Source organism: Anser anser (genome assembly GCF_964211835.1).
Source record: "Anser anser genome assembly, chromosome: 1".
NCBI lineage: Eukaryota > Metazoa > Chordata > Aves > Anseriformes > Anatidae > Anser > Anser anser.
The window spans coordinates 108293104-108307044 of NC_139720.1; the positions used below are offsets into that span (position 1 = coordinate 108293104).

Sequence of the window (13941 nt, forward strand, 5' to 3'; positions counted from 1 at the left end):
CCCTTTCCTTTAGCAATGGTTGTTCTCAGTAATTTGGAACCAAACACGACATATGAAATCAAAGTAGCTGCTGTAAATGGAAAAGGGCAAGGAGAATATAGCAAAATCGAGATATTTCAGACCTTACCTGTCCGTGAGTAATACTTGTGCTATTAAATAAAAATGTAAATTCTTACTTGAGTATGTTGCTTCCGGATCAGCTAATAATTTCAAGTATGATTCACTGTGGTTAATATGGTTTATGTTTATACACTGTGAAGCAGCATATAACATCAGTCTTCTCTACATTGTTTCTCTGAAATTTTGTTTCTCTTATCCTCTCCAACGAATAATATGAATGAACTTAAAATTGGATGGACTTAAATTATTTGTACTTTTGAGACAGACAAATCTTCATATTATATTCAAGAGCACAGAACATGAAATATACCAGATGAAGGGCTTTTTCTCATTTACACACAGAGTATTACACACATCTGGGAGAAATTAATTAGCCCTTTCTGGAGACATTCTCCCAGCAGATCATGCTACCACAAGTTTTGTAACTATCAAGTCTAAAACAAAAACCTTAAGCTATAGAAAAATAATAAGAATACATTGTTTTAACTATGATATGAAAGTGGCAAATGATGCAAAGCCAAATCTATATTTATAGTAACCTTTATAGACAAGAAATTCAGATTTAATGATGAAAGATTTTAATGAAAATTATTTCCCCAAATTAATTTTAAACAGAAAAAAATAATGAATAAATGAAACACAAATGAAGAATTAAAAATAAAGGAACTACAGATAGCACTGTATAGTGCTCAGGTTACACGGAAATACATCAGCAATAGATCGGTAGATCTGTCTCTCATAAAATGTTGTGACTGAACTGGTTTCAGAGTAGGATGTTACTCAGTATAGCTAAGAATACTGCCCCTAATGGAATGAACAATAATAGTCATGCAACTAGAAATAACACAAAATATTTCTATGTTTTTCTGTGTCAATATTCATATTGACAAGTTTCTTCTGTCCAAAACCTGTAACTTGTCAGCTTTCAAATTTATTTTTGTTTAAAGCATATGTATTTTCTAAATATACTATATGACAGAATAATTTGCTATTATTCATATAGCACATTATACCTGATAGAAAAGCAATAGAAATTGATAGAACTGATACATATGTTACCTGACAGAAAGCTAGGAAAATCTGTGATGAGATTTAAATATTTTTTTCCCTTGACAAGAGATAAACACAAATATAACAAATGTTATAAATATTTCTAAAGTAACAAGATATCTCTGGGTGAATGGAAATCTACAGATATTTTGAATAGAAGACAATTATGATGTGTTAACTTAGGACGTGATTTGAAATTTTACAATAGGAATTATATATAGAAATTAAAATTGGTCTGTGCAATGCCATTAGCAAAGTGATAAAAGCTGGCAATTAACCAATCAATTGTATGTTTAAGATTATTTTTCTCCTTCCATTACAGAGAAATTTTTTCTTCTTTTCAAAATGTTATTCTTTACATTCATTCTTTATATAGACTACTTTAAAAACATCTAATTTTGGCTTGACACAGTTACTGAAAAGTCAACTTATCTAATACTTATTACAGTTCAGGTCTGGAATATAGGACTAAAGCTCGTGCTTAACACTAAGAATGCTTTTCTGTGTTACTCATAAATTTCAGTGTGAGTAGCAGCTTACCAGCCTTGCTGAATTGATGGCTAAATCATTTCTGAAGTAAATTACATTTGAAAGTGTAAAAAGTCAGAAAGTCTTAAACAATCTGATACCTCTTTCATACTTGATATCAGTTTGTTTCCTTGTGTGAGATTATTAATCTAGTTTAGAACACACTTTAAGCAAAACATTTAACACACGTTCAAGATACTCTGCAGTGCTAAAGATTTTGATTATGGACAAGCTCCCAATAGTAATTTGAGGTTTCTGTCATTGCTAAATTATTTTTATCCACTTTTTTTTTTCTTTTTTTGTTATTTAGGGGAGCCAAGCCCCCCATCAATTCACGGACAACCAGGAAGTGGCAAGAGTTTTAAACTTAGCATAACTAAACAAGATGATGGAGGTGCCCCCATTTTGGAATATATTGTGAAATACAGAAGTGTAAGTATTTCAGTGAATCACACTAGGCAGGTTTTGCTTAGTAATGCCTGTTTTTAATGTAGAGACAGTTGCTGATATTATTTGAAACTTAACAAAACAGTTTGCATACTACAAAAAGAAAAGAAGAAAAATAATCTAGGATATAGTATAGTATGTTTTCTCTTGGGACTAGGTTACTAAAGCCAGATTATAAAAAAGAAAAAAAAAAAAAAAGAATGAAAGAATGAAAGAAAAACACCCTGCTCCTCCTAAAGGTGTAACTGAAGGTTCATTCTAATAAGAAAACGTACGTATTCTCTGTTTTGTTACATGGCAAATGAGGAACTTTCATGTTCAGCTCTCAAAAGTGCAGTCAATTAGCAGACATTAAAGTTACATAATTAAAGGCTGTTTGAAAAGCAAGTTAATCATCTGTAATAACTATAAATTTACAGATATGTTTTCAGTGTTCCATATTCATTTTAAAGGAGATTAATTAATCTTTCTAGATTCCAAAGTTCACTTTAAAATATCAAAAGCCCAGTAATTTATTACTTGCTAGGACATTCAAAAGTTTCAATTTATATACCAGTTCTTTAACACTCCCCTTGCATAGTTTATTGGTCTCTCAGCTGGCATCTGATTTGTCATTCTCTTGTCAAATCTGGCAAGTTTAGAATACAGTATTTCTTGCAATGTCTATTTTATTTTTCAGCAAATTATGTCTTCTACATATTTTTCTATTTAAATGTATTTATTTTTAATAAAAGCACCTAAAATATCTTTCCGGATATACTACATTTAGAAATATTTGCATTGAAGAAGCAACTCTACAGCTGGCAAAATCAATAAAATGAATTCAAAAGTATGCATTTTCTAATAACTTCCTTGCATTTTTTTAGAAAGATTACACCACTTTTATCTGACCAGACCCAGGAAGAAAATATTTTACCAGAGTATAAAGTAGCAGATTTATACATCCACTTCAAGAGTCTGAAAGAGATTGGATATATAACACCAAATATTTAAACGCATTAAACAGAAGGTAGTGAAGACTATACTTCATAGAAATTAGCACATTTTGATAAACTAAATGCAGAACTTTAGTGTTTCCAAACAGGAAAAGCAAGCTCCTTATTTTGTAATAATTTTTGTCACATTTCCTGATGTTTCCTATAATGCAACTTTTTGATGTTAGCTCTGGGATTATCCAAGTGCTTAGCCTGGCATGTAAAATGATTTTCCTAAATTATTTGCTAAATAAATTTAGCATCAAGGTATGGATATCATGTATATATGCAAGCTGATGAATTTAATCTGTTTCTGTGATTTAAGTAAGTTAAATGATTTTGGATCTATCTTGAATAACTTTGGAAACATGATTTTGATCCAGTGTTTTGACTAAGGTACAATATTACAGAATAGAATGTCATTTTTCTTGTTTATTGTTGAAAGATAAATGTACAATTTAAGCAGTAACTAGAAACATAATAGGTTACAGGAGATAGCTTTTACTTGGAGCTGAAATCCATATCTCCCTAAGCTTCCAACTGAAAAAGCAATTTGACTAAATTGAAGGTCTTCTTACAACAAAAAAGCACAGTAATTTTTTGGCGTTTTAATCAGAATGAATGGATGCTATTTAAAGTTCTTAATTATCTGTTGACTGCTTCCATTCTATCTTCCTCATTGGTCATATTTAATTGACTTTTCTATAGCTCTTGCCAGCCTCATTACTAGCACCTGGACCAGTGTATTTGCTTCCATGTTTAAACAGCATATTAGATAACAAGCTACATATCAATGGCTTTTCTTCTTTGTGTTTCATAACAGCTCATGTCTTACTGAGTTAGTTCTTTCATGCTTAAGGTTCATAAAGATCTCTTAAAACTATGAGTAGGGCAGCATTTAAGATATTGTAGAAATATTATAGCATAGTCTAGGGACACCGGTAAGTTTTCTTTTTTTGCTAACTTTTGCTTTCCTAACATAAATTAATTCATGTTATGGGCAGGGCTTATTTACTGTAATCAAATAACAAGAAGTCTCCCATTTTGTGTTGTGTTTTGGAGAAGGATTATGCAGTTTTTATGAATACCAGTCTCAATTTGATTCATGCTGCTCTACAAAGTAAGTTGAGAGAGTTTTAGAACGCTTTACTAATGGAGTCCAAAGCTGATGGTGTACCTTGTCTTCAAAGTTATCTTAGGAGAGAATAGGAAGAGAGGGAGAAAGAACTGGGAACTGCTCCCCAGCAGCCAGCTGGGAAGAGGAGTGTCCCCAGACAGGCATCCTGTCCAGTGCAGAAGGAGGTACCCCCCAGCTACATTTCTCATAGTAACTGTGTAGTTCTAATAGGGACCTACTTGGGCTCTCCTTTGATCATTCCTTGTTTTGGCACTGCTAATGTTGGTTGGGGCACACGTGATCAGGTGCTGGTGTTGCACAATGGAAATTAAGCTTTATACATGTAAATTGCTGGGGAACTGTGTACTGGATTTGTAAACAGTTATTATCTGCTGTGCGATCTGCCAAGTATGAGAGCAGTAAACTAAAAGCTAGTGGGGATGGCTGAAGAGATTATAGCGTGGAGTTACATAAGGCAAAGAGTGAGGAATTAAAGAACAGAAGGAAAAAGCATTTGGGATACAGGGGAGAAACTGCTACAGCAGCTCAGGAGAAGTAGGTGACAAGCACAGGCCTGCTTGGGAAAGGGAGGCTACAAAGCAGCAAATGGAAGGTGTCACACAGCTTAAGGCACCACAAACAGCATGCAGGTAATGTTTGATCATCATACGGGAATAATTACTTACACGACTCACACGTTACAAGCAAAAGTACCTGCTTATTGCTCAAATGTCTTTTGACAGTGGATATTCTGTAACTGCAAATGTTGCATTTGTGAATTTGTGCTTGGTGCTTTATGTTGTCTGCATATGGTATTATGTTGAAGAGATTGGTTCCAAGCCTTCAATTATGATTTTGGTACCATATCCTGAATAGAATTTCATAATGCTTAAAAGACAAGTTTTGAAATAGGCTTCTTAGTGATTGTAAAAGGGAATTCTCTTTCCATATTTTTGGGCCACAGAATGCCAAAAGTAAGATGGGGGAAAAAAAAAAAACAAAAAAAGGACATTGTGGTTCCTTTTAATGCCAAGTTTTGGTAAAAAAATTAGAATGAAGTAACAACAAAAAAAATCCATCTTTTATGGTTATATACTTTTAAGTAGAGGCAAGAAAAATTACATAAAAGCTTATTTTGAAAAACAGTAACAGCAAACATTTCTTTTTGTCTCATTTTGCATCCATAATGATATCTGGAGGAAATAAAACCAGAGAGATTAGCTTTTGCAGGCCTAAAACCCGTTACCTGTGTTGACCTGTGAGAGTGTTACTACTGATGTACTGATGCTCTGAATTTTGGTACTGACAGTTGTTGGATTTCTGATCATGTGCTTCAGTTGTGTTTGATTATGTTGATGGATGACTGTGTTCATTTTGGTGCCTGATGATATGCTCTAGAAAAAAACTTGTAGAACATGAATAATTTAAATGGAGAAAATTTCTCATTCACTCCCACTCTGAGATACTTGCCATAAACTACTTTTTTTTTTTTCATCTCAGAGTTCCACTTTACATGCCAGACCCTTGAACTTTCTGTGCATTTTAACACTATATAAATTAGCAGCCATTTTGTGCTTTGTTCGGCATTCGTCTTGTATTGCTTTTTCTAAAAACATCACCCAGACCTATAAAACACCATCCTAATGTGAGGAATTCTTGTGAAGTCACTGCTTTAAACAATCAGCTTTTCCTGAGTATTTCTTTTTTTTTTTTTTTTTTTTCTGTTGGCTTTCAAGATAGTGTGGCACCTCCTGCCCTTTTTTTTTATTATCACACTGACCAATGTAATAGCAAACTTGTTTGAGCTGAATTTTCAGTGCAACAGTTTAGAGAATTTGGAGAGGAAAGGTTGGAAGGAGTTAATTGCTTTTTACAAGTTCCCAAAGAATGTAATCTTAGGTATAATATAAAATGGCCATTAAATAGAGAGATGTTATTTTCTAGACTAGTAAATAGTTAAATGGCCAAACAGGGGATTGGCTTCACTTCCACTGTTGTTGGATGTGACCTTGATTTTGAGAAGCAGTCAAGTAGACTGGAGTGTTACATTTGTTTACTCCTTTTTTGTCAAGGTATTTAGGTGCATAGGTTACTTATAGCTGTCTTACAAATCTAGCTCCTAGGCGCTTCTGAGAAAAAAATTCATTGATGCTTATATTTGAAGACAGTATTTAAGATTTTGTAGATATTTAAGAAATAAACAAAATTTTAGTTTTGCCACTTTAGTCTGTGGCATTGTGGCAGGTTTGTTTCAACTAAAGACTGATCCTGGGAAGAGGACAGTGTGAATTTAAGGCTTAAGAGTGATGTAAATTTAAGGCTTAAGAGTAGTGGAAGTGGGCAGTGAGATCCCCAGAAACTGACACTCATTTGTCAGTGTCACAGCATCAATGACCTTCTGTAAAGGAGTATTTGGGCTTTATAGAAAACAAAGCAAAATGCAAGTGAAGGAACAGTTGAATCTCTGAGGTTGCAGATCTGACTGCAGTTTCTGAAAATGTGGATTTGTTGATGTGTATTAATGATACAACTGCTAATAGTAAATGATGATTGAAGGCATTTACATTAACTCACCCCTTAAATTAGACTGCAGTTCATGATTTCAGAGTTCCTTTCATTTGTTGTAAAACACTGTGCATTTATAGAGCTTCCTATAAATTTTAAGCAATATTAATAATAGAACAGCCTAATAAAGTTGAAGTGTTCTTTTATAGTTCTGTTTTGTGCTCTTTAATCTACCAATTAAAGGATAAACAAGGAGATTTGTAGGAAGATTTAACTGAGAGTCTTCTGTTTTCTCATTCTTCTTTTTGCATTTCTACTCTAATAGTAAAATAAATCTCAACATATTACTGAGCTCTACTTAGTACTTGAAAATGCATGTGAAATAACAGCTAGAATTGAAGACATTGCAGTTGTTCTTTGTCTTTAAGATGCCAAAAGTAGACTATTCCGGAAGACTTCCTCTGTTCATCATTGGAAGACAACTTGCTTTCCAGATACTTTCTTTATTCTTCTTTCTCCCATCTTGTGCTTGTCACTCTTCATAAAACACTTTGATGTCTTTGAGCTCGGTGCTTGGACTCTGTCTGTTTCTATTATCTCAGTCCACCCAGTAGGCTTCACTTTCAACTAATCTTAAGGTGTCACTTCCCTGGCATAGCATGCAGGTATCCTGTTACATTTCAGCTCTTTCATTATTCTTCACCTGACCAAACTGTAGAACAACTGCTTTGTCACTTAATTTTATGTCTGTAGAAGAGCATCCTCATACAGAAACCTGTACAGTTTTCTTTACAAACCTCATTCTGTTCACTACATGTAATTCTACCATTTGTTTTCAAAATATGTATCTGTTTGCAATGCAGTCTTTTCCACCTGCGGAAACTGTGTTAGCCTGAATATTTATTTTCCAATTTTGGTGTATTTTTTTCTCCTTCCGTGATTTGTATTTTCTCCAGAATTCCTTAGTACATTCACGCATATGTGAATGTCACTATATGTGCATGCACCAACATAATGAACTCCCCTTCTAACTTTCTTATATTGATATTCTTTGGAATATCAATAGGTGTATTTTTTTTCTAACTCCTCCAAAATGTCACCAATTCAAACAGCCACTGAAATAGAGCACTACATAACAGTGCTGCTCCTGTCATTACTAAGGAGTATTTACATGTGCATACTGTGATCTGTATTAATTCTTTTTATTTCATTGGTGTTACACAAAAATACAGTTTGAAAAATTAGTTTGGTGTGAAAGTATAAATGGATTCACTCAGTGGAATGTAAATATAAGCGGTTCACTTAGTGGCATGTCAGATAATTGCAAGAGAAGTTATCTGTGAGGTCTAACACTAACTTTATTTACAAAACAGATTTTTTTTTTTTGATAGAAAATAAGTTTCACTATATGATGGGTAAACTTTTTTTACCGTAGGGTATTTAGGTTTTTTACATGACTTGTAATGTTAACTACCATTCTGATTTTTTCTGTGGGTCCACTGCTGCAGCCACTTCCATCTTGCTACATATGTTCTGAAAAGATGTTTTAGTATAATCATTCTCAGGACTACCAAGTGTCAATGAAGGTGTAGAAGGAGCAGGAAGGGTTTAACAAAAGGCAAAGTCAATATGGAGGAATCAACACACTCAGTGCTGGTAGCACATAAGTTATTGCAGCAGTGCACCTAAGGGATCTCAGTATGTCAGTCTATTTTCTGGAGACTGGGGACGAAAAGAACAGGCGTAAGCAGCATGACTGAGCCCTGAACTGTCTAATTTAGATGCTATTTTCTTTGACGCTTGTATCAGTCAAGAGCAAGATGCTTCAGCAAAGATCCTAAATATAAGCTACCAAGATGGATAGTGGTCTGTAGCAAAAAAAATACGCTTCTCTCTACTTGAAAGGTGTTTTTCTTCAGACAGCTATTGACTGTGTTGCTGTATGGGCTGGATGGCCAATATTTGGCTCTCATAGTTTTTGGCACTGTGCATTTTGTAAAAACAGAACTGCATGGATTCTTACAATTACTGAACTCCTTTGAGCATGATGGCTTGAGTGCTTCCCAGTATATATTGTTTTATTATTTTTCTTATTATTTTCTAATTCTTGTTTGTATAAGGAATAATTAAAATATATTATGCTCTAAAAATACTAAAAGAAGAGATTGCAAAGGTAAGCAGTCCAAATTTGTGAAATGCCAGAGGTCAGGTTGCTGCCTAAGTCCTCATTTGTTTCCTTTGTATAGATGCATTATAAGTGTCTGAATTATCAGAACTCTTTTTTTCTCTATGATTCTATCTCACTGATTTAAATGTATCCTTTCACCGGCATAAACATAGGACTGCATACTCTCTTAATGGTGTTTATATTATTGCATACAGCCTGGTTTGCAATATGTTACTGTAGTACAACATACTGCTACAGTTTATGTACTCGGTATATAACTAGTTGTATAATATAAGCACAGCTTGCATTCATGAACTATTCAGGCTTGGTTTCAATGGGAAATTTATTTTAAAGAACATTGAGAAAAATGTAATTGCAACATCTGTATAAAATAAACTTTTACAAAATTTATTCTTAGCAGAAATTGTAAATAACTATCCTGCTGTTCCCCACACTGAACAGTGTATTTGTGCAAAGTGCAAATTCAGCCCAAAAGGTTGAAATTTGTCAACAAAATCCCTAAATTCACATTATGGAATGATTAAGAGTAGACAAAATTACAAAAAGCATGAATACTCAGAACTCCAAAAATAGATGACTTGAATGTTCATAGTCTTCAGAAATAAAACTTTTTTTTTTGTAGACATATTTTAGACAAATAATGCAAGAATTTTTGAGAATTTAAACTATTTGCATCTTTACAGAAAGATAAGGAAGATCAGTGGCTAGAGAAAAAAGTACAGGGTAGTAAAGACCACATCATCTTGGAGCATCTTCAGTGGACCATGGGTTATGAAGTACAAATTACAGCTGCCAACAGACTGGGTTTTTCTGAACCAACATTGTACGAATTCAGCATGCCACCGAAGCCCAACATTATTACAGGTAAGTTGATTTTAGAGTGTTTTCTCTCTGAATTGCTTGCTTGCTACTGATAGTACTTTAATGTGGGTAGTTGAACAGTCTCTTAAGGTAACTGAAGTCTTCCTTAACTGACAAAGTTTGAGACAACATGCTCTGTTATCAGCAAAGATTCAACTAAAAACCCTTCAATGGGACTCTCCTTTCCTACTTTGATCTTACTAATGTCACTTGTAAGCACAGAACAAATGCTGAATCTTCAACACAATGACAGTTAATAAGAAATAAAATATTTAAGATGCATTTTAATACATTGCCTTTTACTGCATATTTGTTGGTTGTAAGGCAATTTGTTAGAATTCTAGATTTCAGTACAAGTCAAATATCGCTACATATGCTTCAAGGTACACATAAAATAAGGGTATTTATTTTAATGTCTGACAAGGTTAAGACTTCAAATAGGCTTATTTAGATACTGTCTTACTGATTCACTATAACACAGTGAGGATGCAGCCATCTCATAGGCCTATTCACAAGCTTTGAAATGTGTAGAAACGTTGTTTATGTTTTTAAGTGTGTAAATAGGAAGGTTTGGAATTTTTTAAAGGAAAACTTCATAGGAATTAAGAGTGGAGTGTGTTTCAGTAACTAATTTATCAAGTTTTAGTGCTTCCTAAAGCAAAGTTATATTTTGGTGCAACAATGTAAAATTATTTAATTCAGAATAAACATAAATTGTGATGGTAATTTCTGATATTTTATGAATAATTTAATTTTTTTATAAAGCAAGTTATATGGTGAAGAGATCTCCTTATCTGACTGATGAATTGATTGCTGTAGAGAGAGTTGATTTGCATCTTGATTGAGATTTGGAGCCTCTATAAGCCCTGTGCACTTGCTTTTAAACAGATAGTGCTTTGTGATTGCCATCAATCAGAATTAAAGTTTCACTGCATGGTCAAAAGGAAAAAGGAACAGAAATGCAGGGAAAATGATTACCTCAATGAACTGATAATATTTATCAAGTAGAAAAATAAATTAAAACTTACTTAGGTAAAGAGTTACTTACAGAAAGTATAAACCATTTTTTTAGTTTTTTTGAATGTGCAAAGCTTACTTGTTTTACAACACAGATTAACTTTGACCTGCTAAAATTACTCAAATTATTCCATATTATTACCACAGACGATATAACAGAGAAACATGATATGCCTGCATAAATGAAAACATAAATGGTCTCTACACATTGAAGTAAAAAGCAGCTTAGTTAATTTAGCCGCAGAAGAGAGAATGTTTTTCTCTGAACATAGTTTTATGGGTATTATGGGGCTTTTTCCTTTTGGTACTCTTCTATAACCTCTAACTAGTTGTAAGGAGAAGTCTGTTACACTATTTAACATCAAGTCTTCTCTATATGAATCATTATTGTAATTATGATTGTGGAACTAATTAGTTTCCTTGACAACTGTTTTTGCAAAGCCTATAAAGGGTGTGAAATTCCCATCATAAGGACATTCTGTAGGCAATTTTTAAAAGTATGTCAAAAAAGACTTAAAATCAGTGGAACATTAATGTTCACATTCATGAGTCAGTATGGTTATCTTGTTATGAAATTGCATATTATTAATATTATTAATATGACATTATTACAAAAGTATAAATATACTTTTTAAAAACATGACGATGTGTATAAAAGCTCAACTTTAAGCAGGTCAGTTCTTACTGGTATCAGTCAGCTCAGCTGATGCCCTATTTATATGCTTTGAGGCTTGGGTATTTGCAGCTAGGTATCTACAGCTAAGTCAAAGAAGGAAGAGAGCAATTAGGTACAATTCTGAATGAAATCTGCATCACCTATCCTGTGCCCTCTTAGCTGTTTGTGATCACTGAGATTCCTTTCCTAATTATTCATGTGATGATTAGAAAAGTTTCTAAGGCTCATAAAGTGCTTCGTTTGTTCATGCCCAGATCTATGTCACTTCAGCTGAATTGAGTGTTTCTGTCTTGTTCTTAATGTCATTCAAAAACAAGATATATGTAGGTCCTATATACTCAATCTCATGGGTATTACCTACCTCCGGAGAATTTGGGGATCTCCCAAGTATCATGATGGTTAGCTATACTTAACGTAATACTACATTGCAAATGTGTGCAAGCATAATCAGAGCTGGAGAGAGACAAAGGCAAGGATGCATTTGTTGTCCTTTGAGGGGTGCTTTAACAGGGAAATGGGAGTAATCACAAGAAATGAGACTTTGGTTCTGATTCCTGCAGAAGGAGTCTATTCTTCCAAGAGCTATTGGATATGTCAGAAGAGTAATCCCTGAGGGCAGGGACTGAAAGCCAAAACTGTGCTTCTGTGAACACACAACTCCTGTGGGCACAGAACCAACATCTTCTATTTATTAGGAAGTGCAAGTGAGTACCAGCTCCTGGCTGGCAGTCAAATTTTATAATAAAACAACATGATAATCTTCCATTACCAGTCTTAGGTCTAGCAAGATGCCTCAGCCTGCAAATCAGCATCAGTTAAGTGTATAAACAAGAGACATTCCTTTTAATTTTCGCATGGTTGGCCTCAACAGCCTCCAACTACATGTACTCGGTTTTGTAATTTCTGTTCCTAAGCCTTTAACACAGTCTCCGTTCACTGAATCACTCACATCTGTGATTAGTTCCTCAGAATTTGTAATCATTTTAATAAGAGTTTCCCAGTTTTCTGAAGGGTTTACCAATGGAATATTGCACTATCTTTGAGAAATACTCAGCAGATTGACTTGTTAAAACATTTTGCCTTGACTGTATTTACAAATACATTTATGTATTATTGTATATTTTATCTATGTATGTATAATTTTACTTCCTACTTTTTTGAGTTATTGCTTGCAGTCAGCAATTCTGTCTTTCCATTTGACTATTTACTTAGGTGTATGAGCATGTATTTAAGAATCATGCTTTGAAGAAAGAGCACCATAGTCTTAAATGTAGTATTTTACATGTTCCAGTATCTCACTGGATATGTTAGTTACCAGTACTTGTGGGTAGGCATAAATCTAATATCAGTGTGCTTGCCTGTAAGTCTTTATCAGATTTTAAGTACTGATTTGTGATGTTTTAGAAAATTTCATTTTAGCTTGTCTTTAGTATTGAGCTTCTTCTAATTTTGTGGGTAATAAAGGTATTCTCAAAGGAGCTATGTGCCTTAGCTCTTACCTGTTTATCAGTCTTAGGACAGCATAGACTAACCTCTGCAGCCATAACAAACCCTCTGACTAAGTGTCACAGGGAACAAATGAACTCTATCAGCTCACAGGGGTGACACTACAGCCTGTTTGTATGGGTCTATTTAATCTCTCAGCAGTGCAGAGATATATATCCTCTCTTTTGGTACTGTGCAGCTGGTACAAAAATGTCCAAATCATAGCTATCATTCAGAAATATTACTATTGCAACCTAAAACCACATCTATAGTCCTATCTTAAACAAAGATGCAATGAAAGATGTTAAAAGAGGATATTTTGTGCAAGTGTTAGACAAGTTTTCAGAAATTAGTGGCAGAGATTTATGCAGGTGTAGTCTTTCAAAAGCCTTTTATCCAGTCATTGCTGTTTCTCTGGAAGTCCAGTATACAGTATATATTGAAAATGGCTGCAAGTTGTTTTTTGTCATAATATTTTTTTTATTCTTCATTATAAACTAATAACTCACTATGATAGTAGGAAAATGAGAAAAGCATTTGGGGACAGTAAGAAGTCCTTACAACTGTTTCTTTCACTTTGCTGTATTTTTATTTTTTTGTGTGTGTGTGTTTATATTGTTTTTGCTGGGTTTTTTTTTGGTGTTTTCTTTTGTGTGTATGTGTTTTTTTTTTTTTATGTGTGTTTTCATTTTGGTTTGGGGATTTTTTGTTATTTTGTTTTATTTTTAATACTGCTTGAATTATTGGAATATTTCTTATTAAGTAACCTAGAAAAGTTTGAATCCCTTTTTAACCCCATGACCTTTTCTGTTACAGTGCTGAGCATATTGTTTGCTTTTTTTCAGTGCATATCTGTCACTGATGCTTAAAATCATACAGTCATAGGCGAAGAGCAACAGTCTAATACGTAGTATTTTCTCTCACCATGACTTGTAGCAAAGATGACACTCCATGCCAAACATGGTTTTTATCA

The 13941-nt window shown here is 33.7% G+C and overlaps 1 protein-coding gene across 12 annotated transcripts in view; it reads left to right on the forward strand.

Moving 5' to 3' along the window:
• NCAM2 (neural cell adhesion molecule 2) overlaps positions 1–13941 on the forward strand; it is a 294421-nt gene that overhangs the window by 243010 nt on the left and 37470 nt on the right. For all 12 annotated transcript variants that reach the window (XM_083820854.1, XM_083820852.1, XM_083820856.1 and 9 more), the window contains exons 13-15: positions 14–133; positions 2009–2130; positions 9613–9793. In XM_083820854.1, the coding sequence (XP_083676980.1) occupies positions 14–133; positions 2009–2130; positions 9613–9793 (423 nt within the window). The remainder of the gene's footprint in view (positions 1–13; positions 134–2008; positions 2131–9612; positions 9794–13941) is intronic.